The sequence below is a fragment of the Colossoma macropomum genome, unplaced genomic scaffold (assembly GCF_904425465.1).
Source record: "Colossoma macropomum unplaced genomic scaffold, Colossoma_macropomum, whole genome shotgun sequence".
Classification (NCBI taxonomy): Eukaryota; Metazoa; Chordata; class Actinopteri; order Characiformes; family Serrasalmidae; genus Colossoma; species Colossoma macropomum.
In genome coordinates, this window is record NW_023494794.1 from 12,673,491 (window position 1) to 12,700,670 (window position 27,180).

General features: G+C 36.6%; 1 protein-coding gene across 1 annotated transcript in view; it reads left to right on the plus strand.

The window, feature by feature from the left end:
* Positions 1–18,898, plus strand: part of LOC118814564 (atrial natriuretic peptide receptor 2) — a 61,639-nt gene extending 42,741 nt beyond the window's left edge. The window contains exons 16-22 of the mRNA XM_036580216.1: positions 2,243–2,389; positions 5,565–5,688; positions 10,897–10,965; positions 11,491–11,665; positions 12,869–12,967; positions 15,606–15,697; positions 17,713–18,898. Coding sequence (XP_036436109.1) covers positions 2,243–2,389; positions 5,565–5,688; positions 10,897–10,965; positions 11,491–11,665; positions 12,869–12,967; positions 15,606–15,697; positions 17,713–17,775 — 769 coding nt within the window. The 3' untranslated portion in view covers positions 17,776–18,898. The remainder of the gene's footprint in view (positions 1–2,242; positions 2,390–5,564; positions 5,689–10,896; positions 10,966–11,490; positions 11,666–12,868; positions 12,968–15,605; positions 15,698–17,712) is intronic.
* The last annotated feature ends 8,282 nt before the right edge of the window (positions 18,899–27,180 follow it).

Here is a 27,180-nt window from a genome sequence, read left to right on the forward strand (position 1 = left end):
TGTTGCCATGACAGTATACCACTAAATATATATTTTGTCTGAATTAATATGAATTGTTGTTTGTAACACATTAATAAAGGTTAAGTTTTAGAGTTTATATGTAATGTACTCTTATGTAGTCCCATGAGTTCACGGTTGTTTGAACACACAAGGACATGGGCAATTACAAATTTCTGTGTTATACACTATATGTCCAAAAGTTTGCTGCAGTAACAGTCTCTACTTTTCTGGGAAGGCTTTGGAACATTGCTGTGAAGATTTGAGTGCATTCAGCCACAAAAGCTTTAGTGAGGTCAGTAACTAATGTTGCAGGATTAGTTCTGGAACACAAACACCACTTAAAGTCATCACAGATCATCCCATATATGTACATATATATCTACAAACAGAAGTCTGTCAGATAATACCCTTCTTCATTCTGGTTAAAAGCTATGTGATTGATATCTCATACATCTACACAGGTCCTTGTTGACAGATTTTGACAAAGTTTGGCTGAAGTGCCAGGGATCGTTCATCTAAAAAAGCAACGCTAATGCACACTCTTCATTATAGAAATGCATCTTGTTGACATGTGGTAATGGGCTGTGTGCTATTCTAGGAATACAAAGCTGTCCAGGTCAACAAAGCTATACAGTTGTAGGAGGATTTAATCTCTAAGAACAGTTTTAAGTTCCAACAAATTGATACACAGTATCGTCTAACCTAAAGAAGAGGACCATATCCTGCTCTTTTCTTTATTTCTCCCCCCCGAGGTCCATTTATAACATTAGTGTGGTTTTATGTACCAAAAACAGTTGTAATTCTTTCTTATGTGATCATTTTCCAATCTCTTTTGTCCCTTAGAATTAAACAGGCTGTTCATGTTGTATGCCTATACAACTGATATATGTAAAAGAGCTCTGTTCTGTTTGCCTACCAATTATTTTGTAACATTGTGAAAACTATTAATTTAACTGGCTGGTTTTACAGATTAGTTTTCATATAGGGACTGTATAGATGGAGGAGTGAATGGTATAATTTAAAACTATGTTTCCTATCTAACTCTTTTATTTAAATTGAGCAATGAAAAAAAGTTTTCCACAATGTGAGACCTTTAAAGAAGAATTTCCTGATTTTTTAATTCAATCGCTGAGATGTAAACAAAGTCATTCAGAATGGTTTGTTGTGCAATGATGCATTGTAAAGAAATTTCACTGTCAGATTTCTTTACACTAGTGGTGATAGAAACCAGGGGTCACAATGTCTGCAACAGTTTTGCCATGCATGTATCCGTCCACCATTAATGGCTTTTTAAAAATACATTTTAGGCCAACATATTATCTTAAATCTATTGTAAAGCAACGTCTCAGGCAACAGGCAGCACATTCATAACCATTTCCTGTTATAACTTTCTATGATGTAGCTTTTAGAGGCTAAATGCTTTGGATGTCCTGTCACCATCACTTTGAACGATATGTACAATTTTTAATTTGGACTCTAAAATGGAGCATTTCACAACAAACCACTCTGAAATACTTTGTTTACATTTTTTTTAATTTTAAAAGTGCCAGAACAAGTGTTGGATGATCTCCCAGTCAGTCTTGTGTTCTGTGTGAGGTAAATAACTTCCATATACACTAACAGAATTCACTATTCTTCAGTGCCAGGGAGTGTAGAAATGCAATTTAAAGGCCTTTGTTCCTTTATCCATCCTCCATCACTATTACAAAACAAAAGCCTGAATTTTTATGTGAGATTCACTCCAGAGATCTATCTTTTTCAACCTTATAGTTTTGTAATGGCGCATGTAGGTGTGAGCTCCAGCCCAGAATAGTTCTGAATGATTCAGCGCTTCGAGTTAGGGCACCAACTGAGGATGATTCAGCCAGCATCTCTCGCATAGTTTCTGAACGTTGCATTTGTAACACGTCAAGTCTGCAAAACTCCCACGTTGAGAGGAACCACAATGGACTCAACACTCAGATGCTGACTGCTCCACACAGGAAAGGTACTTTAATCAGAAAGGCCATTAATCAGCCATCAGCAGTTATCAATCAGTATCTTAAAATTAATACAATTACACTCAATCGTGCAATTAAAAGGAACTAGAGGGAAAACAAATCAAGCCCATGAATCAAAATTTCCTTAAATAATCGTCGTTCATTTCTTTTGATTGTTTTTTTTATCTGTGCATTTGTTCACATGTTTAGCATTTGACATTTGTGAGTATTCTCTTTCTGACCGATGCTTGTGTCTGTGGCAGAGAAGGGAGCACCAGCATCCTCAATAATCTGCTGTCCAGAATGGAGCAGTATGCCAACAACCTGGAAAACCTGGTGGAGGAGCGCACGCAGGCCTACCTGGAAGAGAAGAGGAGAGCAGAAAATCTGCTTTATCAAATCCTGCCACAGTGAGTCAATTCAGTTAAAATTTTTTTTTTCTTTTAAAATCACCAAACCACAAAAATCAGCATATTCTTATAGTCGCTGTTTTATCAAAACCTATCACATTTATTTATAATTAATTTTCTATATCTTTGGAAACAACAGCTGTTTTTATAATGTAAGAACAATTCCTGCCAAATGGACCGACACAAACAGCCCAAAATTACTTGTAATTGAATCTTGGTACATTAACGCACATTAAGGGTAAGAGCTTTCTCCTACAAGATTAATATTTTGTAGATGAAAGGTTTTGTTAGAACACTGACAGTGTCATTCACATCCATGCAAGGTTGTCACTTTCTATAATACATGGTGATTCAAAAATATTCATCCGATTTCAAAATGATTTATCTCACTTGTAAATCATTACAGAAAAATGCAGTAAATTGTAAATGGTTTAAGTGAGCATAAAGTTTATTATGTAATTTTACAAGTGCTTAATATGACCTCCTCCAGCTGTACGGACAACATCAACACGATAGTCAAATTCATCTCATACTCGATTGAGCATGTCGGGTGTCACCGTACTCCCAAATTTTTCAATGCGATTTCAGTGATCATCCAGTGTTGTTGAGAGTGGTGGCACATAGACAGAATCCTTAACGTACCCCACAAAAAAAAAATTCACACAGCGTGAGATCTGGTGGTGCTGGTAACCTTTTTCTTGAAACTGTTGGTACCAACGACAAATGCTTTGAGCTGCTGGAGGTTCAATGCCATACTGACAGTCAGAAACTCTATGACCCCCTCTTTTAATTGGTCTGTGATTGGTTCCTAGGCACCTCATGGTTGTAAAAATATAGCGCTTTGAAATCTGATGAATCTTTTTAAATCACTGTGTATTATAACATATATATATATATAGTATGTATATCATAATATATAGTTATGTGTATGGTGAAATATAATTATGTAGATTATGTTTGTATTAGTGCTGTCAAATGTTTAAAACAATGTTTAATAACAAAAATTAATCAAAATAATTATTTTGTGTAGTAAGTTGTGAAGAACCTCTTTTGTGTGTTCAGATGTCTTATAGGTATAAGGGAGGACAAAAAACGTAATCAGAATGTATTTATTACTTTCAATAATTCAATATTATTTTCATTGTGTGAATGAAGGGTTCACATGAACCTGGACATGAAAATCAGGTGATTTCTGTCACCAACATCCTGTGAGAGCAACAGAAGCTGTATGTTCCAAACAATGACAATGTGTATCTCATATATATCATATATACATTCAATGCTTCAATGAGTATAGACCTCTCAGTCTCATACAGCTTGTGTACTGTAGCTACAGCTAACTCTGTCATAGGGAACTGTAGCTTTGCACTTTGCTATTGCTTTTGTTAGTTTGCTTTTCGTTGATTTATCCATAGGTCTTCCATGTAGTCTGCTAAAGATGCCAAGGCTGAGTAAACTGAGTGGCTAGGCTTTAGTCTGGACTATTGTGGATGGTTCATGTGGTGTTGATAATTTAGCGGGTTAACACATTACTGATGTATTAACTTTAACTGATTTTTTTTAATTATAGTTAAATATAGTAATTAATCATAGTACTTGAGTAATCTACCTATTATTTTGGCAAATACAAAATACAAATCAGAGGTTTTAAATAAGGTAAACAATATATTGACTTTAATGAACAGTAATAACCTATGCATTCGCCTTTTAAAGATTCCAAAATAATTTATTAGAAAAGAAGAAACTAGGAAGCCTTTAAAAAGTGTTCCTTACTAATAAGCGGCAAATATCACATCTAAATAGGCGTATCAATCAGGCTCTGTTTCTGTAAGGAAAACCAAAAGGAATATTTAAAGTTTGCATTATTTAACCAACAGTTAATCACTGCTGATTCATAGAGGTTATATAGTTGCAATTGATGATTTTTTTAACAGAATAATCAAACTTAATTGTAACAGCCTTGCAAGTACATTGCAGCTGTCAAGTGCTTAACTTCAGCTTGATGAATGATAGCTCCTTAAAGCACCCCACCATACAAACACACACACACACACGCGTGGTGTGTCTTCGCTAACTTGTCTGAAAATTGAGACTTGTCTGAAAATTGATTGCTCTGTGGTTGTCTTCTGTTTCAGACATAATTATGTAAGAGAAACTTTCAAATTAGAACGAAAAGACAAGCAAAGCAATTGCTGAGCATTGTGGGAGCGAGAGCATTTAAGCTCTTTTTGAGAGAAGCAGAAAAACCCACGTCTCTCTCTCCCACTCTATCGCTAATTGATCTCTTTCCCTTGTGAGAAGGATTTCCCTTCTTACATCAGTAAAAGCGTGAGAACATCGTTTAACTTTTTTCTCATGTAGTGCCATGTGGGGAATTAACCATGTTAGGAACAAACTGATACATCTTGTTTACATAGAGGACTTCATGGGCAAGAAATTGAAGCCCAAACCTGACCCAAACCCACGACTTTGAGACCTGCCCCGATCTAACCAGGCATGACTTGTACTACAAAATCTGAAATCCGAACCCGACCCAGACCCATTTGCACACACCAACAAAGATAAATTACTGCAGACTAAGGATGGGCAGTATGATGAAAATTACATCACAATATGTCACAGTATGCTTTTCTGACAATATAGTGGATATTGGCAGCACTTAAAAACACTGCCCAACTGCTTGTTTGACTACAAAGAGAGCATGATTAGTCATGTTTTATTGAATTTCGTGCAGCACAGTATGTGAAATATTGAATATAAATTATCGTATTTTTAGTTTGTCAAAAAAAATATATATCAGAAAATGTGAAGTATCATGATATGCATATTTTGCAGTTTTACAGTGCTTTGCTTTGTTCGTGAGCACTTGACTATATTCATATATTCATGTGTTTTCAAAGTAAAACAGTAATTTGTGACACAAATCTGTGAATTGGCTTTGTTAGATAACATTCTCATAACAACAAGAATGTGGCACCAGCAGAAAGCACGTTATTAAGAAGAGTGGATTTAAAAGCAGAACTGAAGCTTTAGGTGTGTACTGACTGCTGCATTATACAATCGTTAGTTCAGACCGAAAGCTACAGTGTCCACAGTTATGCCTGTGATTGTGTAGCTTTGCAGTGATTTTCTTGTTCGGCTCCCACAGTTCCTTTCATTTTTTTTTGCCCCTCAGTTCTGTGGCGGAGCAGCTGAAGAGAGGAGAGACAGTGCAGGCAGAAGCTTTTGACAGTGTCACCATCTACTTCAGCGACATAGTGGGCTTTACCTCAATGTCAGCTGAAAGCACACCATTACAGGTATGTACAGGACTTGCACCAGCCAGTCATCGTCTTCAGATAATTGTTCATGCTAAAATGCTAAAATATACTGGTCATAGTGACTGCATAAACTGTATTATTAACCATTAGATTTTCCTATACAGTTTAAACATAATTACATAATTTATTATGCAGTTGGTACATTATGCATTACGTTTACATTCAGTTAACATTCTGTATCAACAACTTTGGGTCTACCATTATGATTATTTTTTTTTTCTCGAGTAATTTCATTCGGTGCATCATTTCACAAGATTTATATGGCATGTATCTGGTGTTTTTTGTACTTAGGCTAAAAATTCATTGGTAATGACAATCTATAAGTAGACATTCCATATTTCCATAAGTAATTTCTGTAGATTAGAAACAGAATCCTCTGACTAAAGTGTTTCTCCCATGCATGTTTAGGTTTGGGTTGACAGATTTATAACAAACATAAAGATTGTGAACATTTTTATGTATTCTCACATTTCTATCATGTTACGTTGTTGCTAGCATTCAAAATTGTTCATTTACACTTCAGTAGAAGTGCTGTTTTTTAAGTCACTCAAAGCATCATGGGGCATAAAAATAAGATGGATTGACAACATTGCATTACTTTTTTTCTCTTTTTTGATTATATCAAGCTCCAGTAAATTAGTGTAGGTTATTTCAAAACTATATTTTGGAGCAATTTAAAGATTCACAAACAGTAACATTTTATACCTTGTGTGTGTGATTGGCAGGTCTAATAGCTTTCCAAAGCTATTCTTCAATTTTATTAGGCCTACATACAGCCTGTGTGAAATGAATGGAATTAGCCGTTTTTCATTTCCTTCTAACTTGCACAGAAACATTATGTCGGGATCTGCATTGTTCTGTAATTGTTATCAATTGAAGCTACCACCAGTCAGCGGAACGTGCCATCAAGAGTGGAATAAATAATATTTTTGTAGAGACTCAGTGTTGAAATCCAAATGCACCCAGTATTATACAACAAAAATTCAGAGAGTACAGAGCATCATCCTTCCTTTTTTTGCACCCTAAATATACAACCAACACTGTTAAGCATCCTTTTTCTGCTGGTGATGCTGTCACCATGGCAGTGTTTCCATGGCTGCATGCCATTGTGGGCATAAGTATTAAATAGAGCGATTCTTTCTCAGATGTTAAGTATTAGTGGCATGAAATAGAAAATAAATTAAACATATAAAAGCCACATTTAGTAAGCAGTTACGCTCCTAAATGTTTAGCTGTAGCGAGAAGCGTATCTGCCTTGCTTGACTTTGATGCAAAGCCGAGTCAGAGAAATACAGTTTTTTTTTCCTTTGAATCCTCAATCTTACATCCTCCTTGGCTTTGCTTTTTTGTATGTGTCTTCTCAAAACATGATCACCTTTTGAGGTAGTGGGCCTGAACTGCGATGCCCCAATATGGTCTTGGATTTTCACCTGACACTTGAGGCCATGCTGAGGTAGTCAATGTGGTGCTTGTTATATCTCCTGCCAGGAATTCCATCAAGCGTGCAAGGGGAGAATTGGCTTTGTTTGAACGTGTGAAGACCCTTCACAAATCTCACATCGCATCTAATGAATCAGGCTAGACAGTAAACACAGTAGATGATGGATTCACTTAAGGCAAAGCTACTTAAGTAACACTGCCATGTTTCTTTCATGTGTCTTTCCAGACTTGTAGTCATGTAGTTAGTAACACTGACTTACTTTAAGCTTTCACTCAGCTTAATAGTAACTGATGAAGGTTGTGGCATAATACATCCCAAGTGCAAAACTTAATGTTGCCTTAAGAAACAATTGGCCTATTACAGCTGATATTTTGCAAGTGTGTTGAGGCCATACATTACAGTGACCATTGTTAATCAATGTGAATACAAAATACAATATGATGGGTCCAGTATGTTCAGTAAATTATTAGCAGTGGGGCCTCAGGACCTTCTTGGCCTTTAGAGACAGCTAAGTGATTTTTTGTAAAGTAAAAAATGCATGTCTGTAATTTTTAGTTCATTTTTATTTCATCGTATTACCATGCTTGTTGCATTCAAAATTTGCAAGTATTGTAGTACTACAGTTATTTCATTGTTAAGTTTTGGTTGGAAAAAAAAGGGGTTAAGTACTTGAAACAGCCAATGATTTTTTTTCTCCATATATATGTATACATACATGGTATACACAATGCCATCCTACATAATTAGGAACTGACAATGGAGTCAACCAATCATGTTTGTGTGGGGTCAAGTTCGTGAGAAAAAACATCACTCTAGGCCTTCTGGAAGTCCTAGATTTCACTGACTGTGAATACAAGTGGCAGGCTTTGCTTCAATCAGATGTTAGTAATAGAAAACAGTGGCAAAGCTCTGAACTGAGTCATGCTAAAACTACCACAAGGTAAATTGTCTGTTAATATGTCTGTTAGAAGCTTCAAATAAAACATGGAATGCCTTTTACAGGCTTCAAATGTCCGCATTTAATCTGAAACAGCCCAAAATTGTTCATGTGAATTGCCGTTAGCTTAGTGCTAACATAAATAGAATCTCATAGCTAGCCAAAATTAGCAATATCATAAAGGTGGGCGTTTTTTTCCTCATTTTTGAACAAACAGTGTTATTTGTCGCAACAGTCAACAATCAGATTATGATCAAATGGTTAAAAAAAGTTCAAATAATGGCTTTAAACATGGGGGAAATCAGTTTTACTCTCAGTTAATTAATGTTTTTACTGTGTTTGAGTAACAGAGTTAGGTGCGTACTATATTTAGTCCAACTGATTCATTCTCACAATTTTTGTATTATTGAAGTGGATTCAGTAAGGATTCAATATGATGGTTAGTTGGCATTCCATGCATATTTTAATTATTCTCTTTTTAGATAATATTTTTTCTTAAACTATACAATTTTAGTTCACAAGAATTGACAAAATGTTCAATGATTGGAAAAAGAACAGCTTTTTTCTGCCACATCTTTGTGTAAATTTTAACAGATTTGTCTCTTCGCATCAGTGGGATTAAGTTTTGCTTTGACACCGTTACTGTGACATCGTGTTCTCATTGCATTGTATTATCTCTCACTTTATTCATGCAAATGTACTTCTCGGTATGCTCTGAGTCTGGGCGTGCATCCAAAATGGGGTGTATGAGTGGGGGGGTGAACAGAAAGTATTTTAATTTGAGGGAACCATTGGGAGTTCATGCAGAAACACATCACATGCAGGCAAACATTTCTCACTGAACCTTCGTGGCAAATGCCAGAGCTGGAGACACAATGGGGTATCTTTGAGGTTGGGTTTTTTCAGGCACCAAGACTTTGCAGAAATATTTTTAGACAAGTACTTCTTGAAAAGGTGACAGCACTCTAGGGAATTTTCAGCAGTAATGACTGGATATTGGAACAGATAAATTCCTAAGAGAATTTGCTGACCAAAATGCATACCTGGACTACTAGCCAATTAAAAAGAGATACTCAGCTGTAAAGGAAATGCATTACAAAAGCCAAAAAGCTCTGTTGCCAAATACAATTATTTTATACTGTCTTCTGGTGCTTTTTCAATTTCTGAAATTACAAGCCTAATTCCAAGAAAGTTTGGATTGTATGTGAAATGCCGGAAAGCAGTGATTAGTAAATTCTGTTTGCCCTTTATTAAATTCACAATGGCACAAAAACACATTTTACATGTTTCACCTTATTAACTTCATTGTTATTTGTAAACATATGCTCATTCCAAATTTGATGCCTGCAACACGTTCCAAAAAGTTGGGATGGGAATATGTTTGCCACTGTGTTACATCACCTTTCCTTTTAACAACACTTTACCTCTTAAATGGCCCGTCGATGGGTCCAAAGTCTTCTCTATAACCTATAAATAGCTCAAACAGTTTGCACTGAAGTCCCTGTAGTTACTGAATAATAAGCCTTACTATGTAATAAGCCTGGAATTTTAAGGGGTTAATAAACATTTGGGGACCGAAGACACACACTTTTTTCAGCTGTCTTCAGCTGTGCAACCATACAGGTCCTTTGTTGTCATATTTTGAGCTTAATAAGATACATTTTCAATTGGAATCAGGTCTGGACTGCAGGCAGGTCAGTCTAGCACCTGCACTCTCTGATTACACTGCCATGCTGTTGCAACATGTTAAGAATGTGGCTTGGTGTTGTCATGCTGAAATAAACATGGACGTCCCTGAAAAAGACGACATTTAGAAGGCGACATGTTGTTCCAAAATGTGTTCAGAATTAATGGTGCTTTCACAAATATGCAAGTTACCCACTAATATCCCCTCCCCCATACCATGACAGATTCTGGCTTTTAAACTTTACGCTAGTAACAACCTGGATGATTCTTTTCTTCTTTGGCCCAGAGAACACAACATCTATAAATAATAAAAAAGTTTGACTCATCAGAGCACAATACATGTTTGTGTATTGTGCATTAGTTCATTTCATCAATCCTGAGCTCAAGCTCAGAGGAGTCAGCTGCATGCCCGAGCCCATGCGTGAAAATCCATCACAGAAATGTGTCAGTTTTTAATAAAGTGCCGTCTGAGGGGTTAAATATACTGTACCTTGTATATGCATAGTGTTGTTATAGTGATTCTTTTCCAGCATATAGCCTAAGGTTGAGATCAGAGAGAATTTATAAAAAGCTTTGGTCTTTGGTCATTTGTCTTTAGGATTATTCATTATTCATATTCATATATGAATATATACATATTCATATTCATTCCATTCGTTAATGGTAAAATAAGTACTATTAACATTAACACATTAAGTAGTGGTTTTATATATGTCAGTGTTTTCATTTAATTTCCAAAGCTGTCCTCATGGCAGCCCAGTGTTATTTGTAGTTAGCACCCAATAATTGGTTTTGCTAAATGAAGTTATGAAGTTAAGGCAGGTGTACTAGTAATTGAATTTAACAAATCTATGCAATGACTATAAGCATTGAAAAGAAATCTGGAGCCAAACCTGTGTAACTAGCTCAAAAGATATTAAAACGATACTTCTTTTTTGAGCACAAGAAATTAGTGTTACTTTTTGTTTGGTTTGCATATGTTCTAATGATTTATGGTGTTTTACAAGCAACAACACAGTTATTGTCCAGATATTTAATCTTAAACAATTTGTTTAGGTGTCTAAGACTTTGAAAAAGTACTGTGTGTGTACATGATTGATTTAGGACTTGTCTCTCTTTCCAGGTTGTAACGTTGCTGAATGACCTATACACGTGCTTTGATGCCATTATTGATAATTTTGACGTGTATAAGGTGAGTGGCACTTTTAAGTGTCTATCTGCTATAGTCTATAGTTCTTTAAGATTCAACCAGGGTTATATACAGCCTATAAAACCATGCAAACAAAGCACCAATAATAATAATAATAATAATAATATTTTTGATTCCAAAATCTGTCATAATGATAACCTCAACTATATAATTTTTAACTGTATTCGAAGACTACATAACATTAACATAACTATTCTATAAACATATCATGACAGATGTCGTAATGTTTGATGTCATGAAAGCTTATGACACATGCTGTTTTTTGCTGTGTACTCTATTTAGCCGTGATTGCAATTAACGCTAATGGTAACATGATACTCTTATATTACTGGATGTAATTTCTCATGACAACTCTTGACATCATATAACTTCTTCATGGCATGCTTATGTCAATGTTATGTAGCTGGGTTAAAGTAAATTGTAATTTACAAGGTAAACTTTCCCCTACAGTTACTAATTTTGCACAGAGGATTAACACAGGTGAATCTTTTGCCTCCCATGTTTCAGGTGGAGACCATTGGCGATGCGTATATGGTAGTATCGGGTCTGCCTGTTCGTAATGGAAAACTCCATGCTCGTGAGATCGCTGGGATGTCTTTAGCTTTACTGGAACAGGTCAAAACCTTTAAAATCAGACACAGACCCAGCGACCAGCTGCGGCTACGTATAGGAATTCATACAGGTACTTATCCTCCTTGGATTGTTGGGACTTTGGTTGTGCGTGCGTGTGTGAAATGCTGTAGTCGTGTTCATATAAAAATAAAAAGATATAATATGGAACATGAAAGCAAAGAAAATAGTAATAACCGAAATAATAAAATAACTTATAGTAATGAAAATTATTAGATATCTGAATTTTGTGTTCCTGTTTCATAGTAGAAAAGTGTGTAAATATATAGACCACTCTATGAAATAATCCAAACTGCAGTCCCACAGTAAAAACAAAACTATTAACTATTTATAATCTATTTAAACCCTATCCCACTGAGATAGTAATAAGCTAAATATATAAAAAAATCATCATTAATGGGGTACTTTCTACAGGAACGTGGCTGTCCCAAACCAGTTGCACTGCACAATTTTATAGCAGCTGTGACTTAGAGATGGTGTTGAGCCTGGATTGGTGATGTCTAATCCAGTAGGTCAGTAGTGGTGGTGATACCAATCCAGTATATCGAAATAGTGCATCACTTATGATAATAATAAGTCAGTCAAACCAAGGGAATAATGAAAACAAACCCTGCTTAATGTAAATTAGATCTCAGGGCATGTAAAGACAGATCATTTATAATGCATGATGGTAGTAGTCCATTTAAATTGTTTGAAATTTCATGACCAAAATCGACACTGTAGCATTTCACTGAACTCACAAAACACATTCTTAATCGTATGATGTTCCTGTACAGAATGTGTCATGAGTAAGTAAACTCACTTTTTTCCCCAAAACGTAACGTTTTATGTCACAAAATATTGCAAAACTGTCTGTTCTTTGTTTGTTTATTTTGCTTACTGCAGCCCCTCCTTTGCCTTCAAGGACTGACGTTACAGGCATTAGTATTTCCTGTTTCTATACAAACCCTCTTATATACACAGTCAAGTATTAATCCAGCTCTTGAGCAAATCCCACAGCATGCTCTTACAAAGGATGTGTACAGAATCTCTGTCAGCTTAAGTATATACAAGCCACTAGTGGACACTGTAATGAGCTTAAAGCTGGTACAACTACAGGGATCATTGTCCTCAACCTGTCAGACGATTCTTCTGATCAGAGAGCTTCTGGTGTTCTGGATGATGTCTTTCAGCAGGAGTTAATTAATCCCCCTCTCCTCTGTGTGTGTGTGTGTGTGTGTGTTCGCTTGTGTGTATGTATTTGCGTGCTGTACAGGGCCTGTCTGTGCAGGCGTGGTGGGCCTCAAGATGCCCAGGTACTGTCTATTTGGAGACACTGTCAACACAGCGTCAAGAATGGAGTCCACTGGGGAAGGTGGGTGACAGAAACAAGTTTCTGATTATTCTACAAGATGTCAGCATGTCTCTGTGGGAATAAGCAGGCACACACAGCCATCTCTGTCCAGCCTTTGTTTGCATATAAATAAATGTGATATTAGGAAACCTGTTTGTTTTCCATCCTAATGAATTATGGTACATCATTATTGGTGACATTGTAGAGGTTCATAGGTTTATTTTTAAGCACTTGGCATCAGCTAACCAGGGGCTAGACACATGAAAGATTTTCAAATGAAAAAAAAAACACAAAGTTCATAAGAATGTTCTTGAAAGATGTTTTATTTGTCCACTTAAAACTTTGTGTGACTTTATGTAACAAAAACAGTAATAACTCAGTTTTACACTTACATTTTTACATGATCATTTTCCAACTCTTTTTATCCCTTAGAATTAACCAGGCCATTTTTGTTACTATGCCTTTAAAGGGGAATTCCAGCAGTTTTTCTTGGTTGAGATGTAAACATTCAGAAAAGTCATTCAGAGTAGTGATGTGAAATGGTTCATTGTTAAGGAAACATATGATTTTTGGGCACTCTTTTGCCTCACAACACCCTGCATGTACCCCTCTGCCATGAATAATTAAAAAAAAATTTAAAAAGGCCAAAGATTTATCTGGTTTCTATCAACAAATCAGATCTCCCTGAATGATTTAATTATGCAAACATTTTGAAAAACTAATGAGAATTCCCCTTTAACAATGATATATGAAAGTGATCTTTTTGATGATTAGCTGCCCTGTATTTCACTTCATTTAAAAAGCAGTCCGGGCTGAAATGCTCCTTATAATGTCAACAAGAATGGGTGGTCAGTCAGTCAGTCATTATTTTCTGAAGTAACCTGAATTGCTGTGTGAGTTGCTATGAAGCCTGTTGATATCTGTTACATTTTACAGCCATCTTATAGACAGAGTGAGATGCATTTAGAATTATATCTGCTCTTTCAGTGCTTGAAGACAACAGTGAGATGGAGGGAAAAAACAGTAGAGCAGTTTTTAATGTTTGTAGTAAGCCAATATTAACTATGCTAGCTAACCTTCCTGCTTCACAAGTGAATGCTATACTGAACGCTGCATCTCTCATCATTAGAAGTTTAAGTTTAATACAAGCTTGAGGCTGTTGTAAGATTAAGAGACTATTTAAGAAGATTTTTTTTTTAAGAATAACTCAGTCTTGTTCCTTCAGGGAAAAGAGGGTCAAGAAACCTCTGAAGACATTTTTTTCCTTTTACTTAAATCTAAGTAGAAAAAGCAAAAGCACAGTTATAAAGATTTTAGTTCGTAAAGTGTTGGTTTGGCCAAAAATCAAATTCACACATATATATAGTTTATCAGCTGTGTTTAATGTCTGTTTAGTGGCTTGTCCTTTTGCTCATTGTTATAGATAAAAGTATGCCCGATGCAGTTAAAGGCAAGTGTGTGATGATTTAAACATGCAGTTAGCGCAGTGTTGACTGATGGATGTAGGCTAGCTACATTAGACTTGTACCTCCATTAAAAGAACTAAAGAAGCAAACTTAAGACAGCAAACATGTCTTGGCTGATCGACTATATTTGAAGTTAGGGGAAAATTTTGAGTTTGGCTGAAACTTTAACACACCTTCTTGAACCTGAGCCCAGCTCTGTATTTTGTCCTCTGACAGTCATTTCCAGGCTACGCGATCTTATACTGACAGGCCGCTGACAGATACAACATTTCCAGCATCTGTAATCCCTCACCCTTCACCTCAGCGCAACCTACGATGGTGGGGTTGGGCTGTGCTGTGAGAGAGCACTTAACAGCAACAGCACATGGATCCACACCCAAATACAGCAGCATTCCATTCATAGGGCTGGTTGTTTGTATTGACTTACTGCCTCACTTCCTGTATTGGGCTTCTATGTACTTAATAACCATTAATAATTAATGGAGGTCTCACTCACCATCCATCTTATGTGATTTATAGCATACTATAAGTAAGCCTCAGCAATGCATAAAACATAGCACACACACACACACAGTTGAACCTACTCCTGGAGCCTGTATGCAAAAGTCATGAGCAAAAGTTTGGGTGCCCCTAGACAAAATAGTTTTGTTGATTTTCTAAGTGAAAATATGAATACATCCTCTACAGAGAACACTTTTCTGCACACTTGAATGCATGATAACTGTTTATTTGCTGAATTTAACATATTGGGGGAAAAACCAAAACAAAACATATAGCCTGTGTAAAAGTTACGGCACATTTTTTTATTTTTTCCAATATGTTAAACTTACAAATAAACACTAAAATGTGCAAAAGAATGTCATATGTAAGTTTGTTTCCTGTAGAGAATGTAACTTATTTTTACTTGGAAAATCAACAAAACCTGTAATTTGACCAAGGGTATTCAAAGTTAACAGTTAACATTTTGGAGAGATTTTGTTCTGAATGCACTGATGTACTATTAAATATATCCCCTTGATTCATACATATTGTACATCATATCGGGCCTCCTCTGTACTGCATAAATTACCCATGTCTAGTTGCTGCCTAAGTGAAAGACCGTCAGTGTTTTTTACGAGGGTCCTGCTGTCACTCACAGCTGTGCACTTATTGTGATTGGCCATATTACTCATATTGATGTGTGTCCTCTGCAGCCCTGCGGATACATGTGTCTTCAGCCACCAAAGAGGTACTCGATGAGTTTGGCTACTTTGACCTCCAGCTGCGGGGGGATGTAGAAATGAAGGTAAGGCCCTCCCTGTACAGGGCATTGATTTTGTGCCCACAAAGTCTTGATGTTGACATATGATGAGATGAAAATTTGTAAAATTAAACAGGCAGTTTTTGTAATGCGCTTTCAAGACAGTAGTATGCAAAAGTTTAAACGCTCCTGGTCAAAGTACATGCTTTATTGATTGATTGAGTGAAAATAATTTAACAAATCCTGTATAGCGGAGCATTTTTCTGCCAATGTTAGTGTGCAATTTTTGTTTATTAGCTAAGTTTAACATTTTAGAAAAACTATATAAGCTATATAATGTGCCACAACTATTGCACAGTCCACAGTTTATGTTTTTTTCTCTCTAATATGTTAAGTTCAGCAAATAAAGAGTGATTGTGCATATGCAGAAGTGTGTTCTCTGTATTTTCACTTAGAAAATTATTTGGATCGTTTGAATCACTTAGAAAATCATCTGACCAGGGGCAACCAAACTTTTGCATACGACTATATGTAAATGACCTCTGTTCCGATGGGCTGGCCCATGCTGTGACTGATTCAAATTAAAATGAACATGAATAGACGGGGCTAAACCTCTGTAGCCTGATCAATGGTTTTCCATTATTGGAGCCCTTAAAGCTTGAAATGACATGTTTGTGACTCATGGGCAAATGATTGAGAATAATACCTACTTTTTGTAGAAAAAAATGTTCTAATTGCCCTCTTTTATCTAGAGACTTTTTTTGGCCAGATGTACCTCTTCATTCACAGAGAACAGCAGGCTAGCGTTCTAATTCAAGGCTGTGTATCGTCTGCTGTTAGAGGTACACGCTGTGCCTCTCAAATTACAAGCGGCCTGCTGCAGAGAGCGAGAGTCAGCATGTACATTGTGCTCCTGTAGAAATGCGAATGAGAAATGAAAAAATACATAATACTATTCAGCCCTCATGAAGCCCAGCAAATCTCTGAAGATGATTCACAGAGTTGCAAGACCTTTCCGGTTAAGCAAGTCTGAGTATTTCCATATAGCAGTCTCATATAACTGTGTTAAATACCTTAATGAACATACACTGATCTGAAGATTTTATCACCAATACAGATTTTAATGAGTTCATGTTTTTGGCATAACTGATATCAGCCATATAATTTTACATAGGGTTGAAAATTAGATCTAATCGTTTACGGAGATCAATGCTTCACTGTCAACTGAGAATTGTCAAATATGTTCCCAATTGGCATGTAAAATAAGAAGATGAAGCTATTCAAATTTTCCTCACATTAGAGGTGAGTGTTCATTTAAGAAATAGTAAGATTAAATGTTTTATCACAAATATCATCATGGCTGTAATTTGGTCATTCAGTGAGTTCCATAGATCATAAAAGTGATCAACCTCGAGCATTCCATGGTTTTTATACAGTAGTTCTGCAAAATAGACAAACAAAAGGAAAGCAGAGAATTGTATCAAATATACTTTAATATTGGCAATTTCTTCTGCCAAAAAGCTAGCATCCTATTGCAATAGTAATACCAATATATGTACCAACCAATAATAATATCAACAGTGTGGTAAAATGGGTTTTGTATTGGACATTCACTGGATATACTACACTTTGTTTGATTTGTCATGAAATAAACATCCTAAAATAAAAAGCCTACATTTTCTCACTTCTGAAAGACAGAGAACAAACTGCATATTTCATGTAACCTAAATACTAGGCGATTTTATCAGCCAGCTGATATATCAGTTGCTCCCAAGTCTGTTTATTCTTCAGCAACTGCAGAAGAAGCCTGGTCCTGCCAGCGGTCAGGGAATGTTAAGGGGTTAAAGATTGGGGATGGGGGTTGCTGGTCCCAGTTGCCACAAAAAGACAACTTCTATCTTCAGTGTGACTCATTACTTTTAGGAGACTGGGTCCACGCTGCTGTCCTCGAGCAGGCTTTGAGCAGGCTCTGAGCAGGCTCGTTGCTGATTACTTGCTCCACGGAGCATGCTGAGTGCTTGTCGATGTGGCGTATTGATCTGTGCCTTCCCATCTTTCAGGGCAAAGGCAAAATGAGAACCTATTGGCTTCTGGGGGAGAAGACAGATGTCTATGTTATCTGAGAGCCCTGCTGATGGAGCGAGAGCTGCCGGCCAAGCCACTGCAGCCAGAGCCACTGTTTTGGATTTTGATTCTGCGTCCAAAAGCGTACGCCAATCCACCTACCCCAGCCTGCATACGCTGAAAGAAAGTGATGCTTCGAATTGGCTTGACTCAAATTTGTACATCATTTCCATATGAATAAATTGCACTTGCTTGCCTTATTATTAGGCACATATTCCTTATTGATACACACAGTTAAAGACTAAAGCCCATAGATGCTAAATTTGTGTTATTCATTCTATAGCCCTTAAATCAGTGGTTGGTTTCTGACTACAGAACCAGTGTTGGCTAGATATTCTTGGTTGGTGGACTATTTTCATACCAGCACAATGCACACAACCTTACCTGGGCTCATGCTACTCATGCTGGGTTCATAGTTTGGTCTACCACCTAAATAACATTTGACCAAGTGCTGTGAAGGGCCCTTTAATGGATAGGGTAGAATGTGGCTGAAAAACTGTGCAACAACAAATGGGCTGGTCAGTAATTGTAAACCTACAAAGTGCTGCTATATGGTAGGTGTCCCTGATAAATCATGTAGGTACAAGGCAGTCCCTAATAAACTGGTAACTCAGTGTATATTACATCAGAAAACGACAATTGTGTTAAATGTGATATACTTTATTCATGTGGAAATGACGTACGTTTAAATCAAGCAAATTTAAGACACTACTTGTTTTCAGAGCAGAACGGTATTGCATTACTCTTAATACCTTTTTGAAGGAGGTCCATTCAGGTATATTTCATACCTGCTTTAACTGCAAAAATCAAACTGTAAAGAGTTTTTTTATGATGAAAAAGTTTTCCGTGTTGAGAGTCGGAGACTTTTTTCCATGTGAGATTCTTATTTTTGTGCTTTCTATATTCAAATTTGTATGTGATTTTTGGAAACTGGTGACATGTACTCGATATCTCCATGCAGCACCCAAAAGGAGGGGTGAAGAGTACAGTACATCAAATGTTAAGTCAGTGCTGGCATCAAGACGTTAAGTTTCGCCCTGGTACTACCCAAGTTAATATTTGTATATATGTATATCCAAGACATTGTAAGATATTTTGTTCAATAAACAAAATATAAAAGGATGCTGCCTGCTTTGTGTAAATGTGCAGTGTGGTCTCACTGACTGGTTTTCTAGATTTCTCTACAGTCTTTTAGAGCTGTCACTAGCGATTACACTATTAGTAATCAAATAATGAAAACCAGAAGTTTCCTAAACTGGAGTACAAAAAATGATGTAAGATAGATAAAATGGGACTCCTCACAACTGTGCAAGACCTGATAGACCACCAAACCCACCATCAGATAAACAGTATTTAAAGCTTTCTTTTCAATATTTTTTTTTCTTTTCTTTTCAGTATTTAAAGCTTTTTTTCACGACAGGGGAAAATCAAGCTTCATTCCTGGGTCTCAAAAATCCACAGGTGTTTCTGTCTATCCTTTCCACTCTGGGTTTCAAAAGCTGTGGGTTTGAAAGCACATGTAGCTGTAAACAAGCAGTTACTGATAAAAGGAAATGGACAAAAAGAAAAAAATTGCAAATCAAACAAAGAAACTGCTGGTGTTCTCAGAACAATGGCCTGGCTGCCCCAAAGTCCAGACCTCAACATCTGTGAATGGGTTTGGGATTACTTTAGAAGCAGAAAACTGAACCAACACTTAAGGCCGAGCCTGCAGATTTCTCTGAAGAACTGAAAGCAAGTGTCCTAACAAGAATGGAAGCTTTGTTATTGGCAAAGCGTGGACACACTAAATACTGAAAAAACTTATATTTAGTTATTGAGGCTTCTGTGTTTTCTTTTTCCTGATGCTGAAAAATGGATAACTTGATCTTAGTGGTTGTTTTAACTGAAAATGAACTAAATGAAATCTGTGTGTGTCAAAAAAAATGATTTTAAATGATTAAACAACGCAGACCTACACTTTTTCCTGCAATGCCGCCTTCCAGAAACCTGCCTCCTGAATGAGTTTCTCCTAAGCTGAAGCTGAAGAGGAATTTGGATATTACTCACAGTCTTGAATACCTCATCCTCCCACAGAGCTCTGTGACTCGGATCATGTTACAGCAAATAAAGCCCACCCCATACTCTCAGTATAACTGAGTGTTGCAAATTCATTTTGAATATCTCTGATAAAGACACAAGCTTAAACAACAAGTATGAGGAAATCATTCCCTCCGTGGAGCATATCTCAGTGTCATTCCTTCACAATCACATCCTTAATCACAGCTCATATTGTAACCCGTACTGTCTGCTTCTTAAATGATGTAAAAAGACATGGTGAGCATGGCTCATTACCGTTTACTGAATGGTGCAGTGGGGCATAGGCAGCTGAAGGGATGACATCATTGATCATTAAGCGTCCATTAGGCATCTGGGTCTTTTAACATCTGTGTGTGTGTGTGTGTGTGGGTGTGTGTGTAACTCAGTGGAAAACATAAGCATTTTAAAGTCGTGGGGATATTTGGGTGCTCCCTGTAAGGCAAAATCATTTGTTACTAAACAAAATGCAGGTTTTATAAGATAACTGAATGAAATTTATTAACTGTTAGAGTTTTTACAGTTGGGCTTCGGTGTAGGTAGCAAAGTATTTAGCTACAGAAAGAAGCAATGGAAAAATGCCGCAGAGTTCGGAATGCAAATAACTGTCTTTGTGTTTAAACCTTTTTGGGACTGAAATATTCCAAAGAAATTATGAATATGGTCCCTATGATTTATATATGGATCATTCTACTGAAATGATTGATGATTTTGTATATATTTGGCTTGTTACTATCTCACAGATCATGACATAATATCTAAGGTTTGAATATGTAATTGACTAAAATTGTAGTTTCAACTAATTTGGTAGAATGGCACATATATATACTTACAAAATCTTATTTTATATATTACAAAAGCTGATTTTAATACAATTAAAGAGCACACTAGATTTGCTTCTTGTTCCTAACAGGATTGTGTCAGAAGTATTTACACTTTATGTCCAAAAATTGTAGACAGCAATTGTAATTGTAAAAGCGGTACAAAACAGTACATACAGTTAAAATTATTTGCAGTTAATGAATTACATAACTTGTATTACTCTTATGTGTCTAACAGAGCACTATTACTGACATGCATTTAAAACATTAATTTTCTTTTGTGACTAGGCTTGTGTGAGCATGTGCTATACCTGTGACAGCTGACTGCACAGAGTTGGATGTGCATGTGACCAGCTTAACAGTGTGGAAAGCGATGTAAAGTCGACTCAGTTTTCATTCAGAAACATCCCCGGAAGCTTTACATTTTATTCGTACAAATTTTATCTGGATGCGGTTGTTTTGGACCATTTCTGTAGTATCTATGTTTTGGATAATGATTTTTACCATGATTGGCAGTTTCTTTCTAAGTGAATGACTGAAATGCCTGCTGGGATTTTCCTTATACATGTAGTACAGATGAATTGAGTTTTCTTCTACTGAGTAACACAGAAGTAATAGGTAACAAGATTACTTTTTCCAGAAGGTAATAAGTAATCCCATTACAGTTTGAGAAGTTATTGAAATATATTATTGTTAATTATTATTGTATTATATTATTATTATTAAAGATATTATTGTTGATAAGTGTTAAAATAATAAAAGCATTATGTGCATAAAGCATTATGTGCATGGTAGAACTACTGCAGAAATAGCAAGTACCTTATTTTTACTTTGCTGGTCCAACAACTGTAATCGTTTCAATTCTGAACATCCGACTGAATCGTCAACTTTCACCTCTCACTGTAAAAATGCACTAAGACAACTGAACACTTTAGTGTAGCCAGCTAAATCTTCATGGATGTGATGCACACAGTGGCTTGCTTCCTGATAAAGCCCACGATGTAGACTGGAGTAGGTTATAGACTATCTAGTTTTTAGTTTTGTAAAAATCTGCATTAGAATACAGAACAATTACAAAATATCACATAGGATTTCATGAACTTATTTTCTGACCTTTCCATCCCATATTTCACAATAGCTATTAGAAGTATTTTACTTGATCACCAGGCTTCCCAATGCTCTCTGAACTGGAGCTTTTGGGTAAGCCCTTTACAGAAATGCACTCTCTTTAACATTATGTTAAAGACTACTGTGCACAGACAAATACTGTATATTTATCACTGATTGAAATATTATTTCTTTTAGTTCATCATTAGCCCACTTCCAACTGAAAAAAGTGTTTCTGAGAAAACAGGCATACTTCACATTAATTATGCAGGAAATGGCTGCTTGTCATTGCTATCATAACGCTTCACCTACTGGTTGTTTGAATCCAGCTCTGCAAAGTTGCGCTGCCTCCTCAGCTCTTTCTCTCACTAATTCTCCTCCTTTTCGAAGGCACTGCCTTTGGGTTAGCACCCGGAATTAACACTACATTTAACTTGCATTACATTATGAACAATTTGAGCGTTACAAGTTATGTTCTCATAACGAAAAATAATAACGTCTATCAGCTACATCTGCTTGATGATTAAAATTCATCACAACTTGAATGAAGCACGTTCCAGGTCCCAGCTAGCAGCCCAGGTCAGAAGCTAGAAAGAAGCTAACGCAGACGTTAGCTTTATTCATACAGCAATCTAATGTGGACGTTAACTTCTTTTAAGCTAACTTTGGCTTCTTTTAGTAAGAAGCTATAGTTCATGTTAGCTTGCGACAAAGAAGTCTATTGGTTATAACACTCATCTTCAAATGACTCACTCAGATCGCTCACACAACTGCAACAATACGTTTGAATACAGTGTCACATGACAGGGGCGTAGTGCAGCGCTTTGCCTCGCTTGTTTTTTACTGCTCTCTGGGCCGCTCCATCTCTGTGTCCCACGAATCTATGCCTATCAAAAAGTAACAAAGGCTTGGAGGATGTGACGATTTAATTTGGTCTAACTTTAGCAATTATAGGCTATTCATATTTATTATTCTTATTATTATCGTTTTTTATTATTATTATGATTATGAATAGGAACCTCAACCAAAGGGGCCAAATGGGCTGTTGTTCGGGCAGCTTTAGCGGCTCTGGCCTGGCCTTGTGCACGTCCTTGCCTTATTGCTACCATAATGGCAAAGTCTAGTGTAAAGTCTTCTCAGAAGAGTAGAAGCTGTACCGCTTCAAAAGAGGACAAACTTTGATTTCGGAAGAAACGTTGAATCATCATGTCTACCAACTTTTTTGGACTAATAGTGTCCCTGCTAGAAAAACAAGCATAGATCAGCATAGCTGACCAGCTACACCAGCACCAGACCAGTTCAGACCAGCATGCCTTTCGGGCTAGTTTTTTTTATATTTTTCAGCAGGAGTGTTCAGTTACAGTCACACAGAAGGCATTGAAGGGACCCCATAAAGTAGGGAATACAAACGTTTGTGTGTATGTGTGTGCCGCATCGTCTTCACAGCATCATCCCACCTACACGTTTCTTAATGACCTCCCACTCTGGGCTCTGTCGCCGTGGCTGCTTTGGTGAAGGGTTCAGGCTGCCAGGCGCTCAGTAATGAGACAACTCCGCCACGCTGCTCTTAATAAATTGCAGTTATGATTACTATCACAACCTCTTCAATCAGCGGCAAGTGCGTTTATCCCTGACGGACCAGTGCGCTCCCATTACTACAGATACGGACTGTCGCAGCGATTCGACACCTCAAAGGAACCGAGCAGTAATGACAGACAGCAAGCAAGAAGACTGTAGGCAGCCTGTTCCATTTAATTAGGGCTTAGAGAGGCAAACAGTGCTAATCAGAGACTGATCTGTAGCTGAATTCAAGCTTAAAGATAATGGATCGTTTAGACTGATGGAGGATCAAAAATAAACATGTAGCTAATTTTTTTTTATATGTGAACAAATCTACACAAAATTCACATATGCTAATTTAATAATTTTCATGTGAAGAAATGACACCAGTGAGCATATTTTTTTGTTGTGCTAGTACAGCCGCATCACTGACCCTGTGACTGGGTGGAACATTTCATGCAAAACTGGCTGCTACGATCCCTGATATCAAGAGCAGACCTTCTAATGTCGGTTTTTAAAAGTAAATTACATGACATTACTGTGAATACTGCAAAATATTTCATAAAACACCGTTTACTCTGTCTGTATTGTGTAACAGGCTGGTCTTTATGCTTGTTGCATTAAAACATTTTTTCTTCAAAATTAACATATTTTTATTCAAACAAAATATGCGTTAATGTTAAACAGTTACACGTCTGAGCATGGCAACAGTTTGATGTTAATATGACGGAATTTTGTTCGATTTTTTTCTTCTGTCTTCGTGTACGCAGTTGTATGCAAATCCGAATCACGGGAAGTGAAAATAATAAGTTCACGTCCTTTCGAGGAAAACTTAAATATGCCATTTTTGTACAAATTTAATGCATGAGTTCAACATACTGAAACAAATAAAATACATTACATAAAATGTGCCATAACCTTTGTAGAGGCCACATTTCATGTTTTACTTTTGCCTAATATGTTACATTCAGCAAATAAACAGTAATTGTGTAACAGAAATAGAGTAAAACAGTAAAAAAGGAATAAAATGCAATAAAATGTTCATGCTAATGTCAATGAAGACATTTTAACGAATATGTATAAATTTGAAAAACACTTGTTAGCAGATTTTTGGTCTCTTATCTGCAGCATCAAACGTCGTGTCCACTGGCACAGTTTTCATTGAATGACTCAAATACCTTACATCTATTTTTAAACAGACGTAGAGCAGCCGCGAAATTCAGCTTCCCTCCATAAAACTGACAGTAATTAACATCTATTTCACTGGCTCCTAAACCCAAAGTATGCGCTGTGTTTTCCCACACTGAATAGCATCCATTTATCCAGTTAGGTTTAGGAGATGACAAATACCGCCCAAAAGGAAAAAAAGAAGAGAAAAAAAGGACGAGAAAAACAAACGAGGGGAATCTACATGAACGAAGTCTAAAAATGCCTCGTTGCCATGGCTACGCGGCCCTAATCCCAGCCGAAAGCTGAAAGCGTGCGCGCGGAGCTGCGCTGAGTGACAGCCGCGCAGAGCGAGAGGAAAGCTGCGCGTGAGACACTCGCTCATGGGGGAAACGGCAGAGTGAACCCAAACAGCGAGCTCTTTTGTCATTGCCCAAGCGCGACTACGCCAACGTCTTCAGCTCAAATGCTGCCTGAAGAGAATCAGGAATCAGCCACGGGCTTGTGCTTTGGTAAATACTACTCACAGTTAATTGGAGTTACAAACCAACGACTACAAATCATTAGTACACAGTCTTCGACATACTTATGTTATGGCCATATGTAATGGTACCCATGAGGGTTTTTTTACCCAAAACTCTCGAAAAATGTAAAGAAGAATTCCACTGATTTTTCAATATTTTTATGGCCATCGTAAACATTAAGCAAATATTTTACATAAAACTTATTTCAAAAACATAAAAATATACTTTACTTATTTAAATTCATTAGAAGCAACCCAATTTGGATAAATCCAAAACTGATTTAATTGAATTGTATAAGACCTATTAGATTTTTCCACTAAATCTTATTAGGAGGCAGTGCACATGTGCAATATTAACAGGAAACGCATCATCAACCAGGAAATTGCTTCAGCTGGCATGGTGGACATGAAATGGCTCTTTTTATTTTTACAATCTCCTGTCATCCTTTGTTATACAGTGCAAATGCAATTAAATAGTAATGCGCATTAACTTAATTTGTGTTTTTAATGTTTTTTGACCATATATTACTGTTTCATTTTGCTTATTTTGAGATCTTTGCTAGGCCTGCTGTCATGTTAACGGGTACAAAAGGTAGATTAAATAAACAATGGGGGTGACTTATTGTGAAGCATAGTATATAAAGATATATTCCATTAATATTCAAATCAACAGTTCAAGGTGACTTCGACATATTAGCATGGCATGAAGTGACTGATAGCGTTAGCTACCTAACTTGCATGATGGTTAGCATGAGAGTTGCACCTCAATAGGAATGTTGTGTGCACATAAACATTTGCTTTAATCAGTAGTTAAGATGCAAGTGAATAGAAATTCTAAACCAGGGAATTTGATCACAGCTGAAATATATAAAGTTGTGTTTATTTCTTTCACATTAGATTTTAAAGTTTACATGTGTCTTGTAAGGAGCCTCAGCAAATACTGTTTAATACAGTTTGGACTAAAATAAATGTTTGTGAATTTAACATGTCATTTGATACATTTACACAGTCTACATAATTGTGCTGTGAATACAGAAGGTACTTTTAACTCTTTAGAAATACATAAATATTATGTAAAAGAATTGCATAAATCCTACAAGTACTTCTAATTTAAACGTTATTTAATTCATTCAGGTTTATTGAACATGATGGAGAAACAAATTATAATACCATTTTCACATTGGATTTATGTGTTTAAATTGAATGAAAAATTGACATGTAATTAAAATACATAAGTTTTAACTTTTGGGCTTAAATATTTTTTTGAGTGTGTGAATAAAGTCATTCAGTGTGACTTGATGTGAGATGGAGTGTTGTAGGGAATCTGATAGACTGATAGAAGATAAGATTGGCTTTACAGTGGTGGTAATAGGAACCAGGAGTGGCAATGTCTGCAACGCAAATTTATCCATAACCTACTTCGGTCTTCTGAGTTCTTAAATGTGATGTTGATAACAGCACAGTAGTGGTATTTTGCTGTGCAGAAACCTGCATGTACTATCAAAACACAATGTCACAGGTATGAGGCATTGTATTCATAACCATTTCATATAATAACTTCCTGTGTGTCAGTTAGAGCAGGGGTGTCCAGTCTTATCCAGAAAGGGCAAGTGTGACTGCAGGCTACAAAGCAGAAGCACACTTGATCAGCTATTTAAAGACTGAGACTGACTGGTGAAATCAGGGGAATCAGACGTGCTCTGCTTGTCTGGAATGAAAACATGCACCCCTACTGTCCCTTTGCAGGTAAGATTGGACACCACAGTTTTAGAGGCATTAGATGTCTCTGATATTTCGTTCCTATAACCACCACTCTTAACAGTTCTAACTCTGTAAGTTTCTTCAGAATTTGATTTCACATCAAACCACTTGACTTTGTTTACATCTTAACAATTTAATAAGGCAGAAATATTACAAAATAGTGGAATTCTTTTTTAACTCATTGCCACCACATTGCTCCTCAATCTGCATCCCCTGTCCAATTTTCACCATGCATACGCAGCACTGTCATGCATGGGATGCACTACATTGTGTTTTACAGTGCTGCCTGATAAGTAACGTGCATGTCCATCTTTTATGCCATTACATCGTATTATATTTGTAAATTGTGAACATGCATGTCATGCATATAACTACATAACAATGCTTAA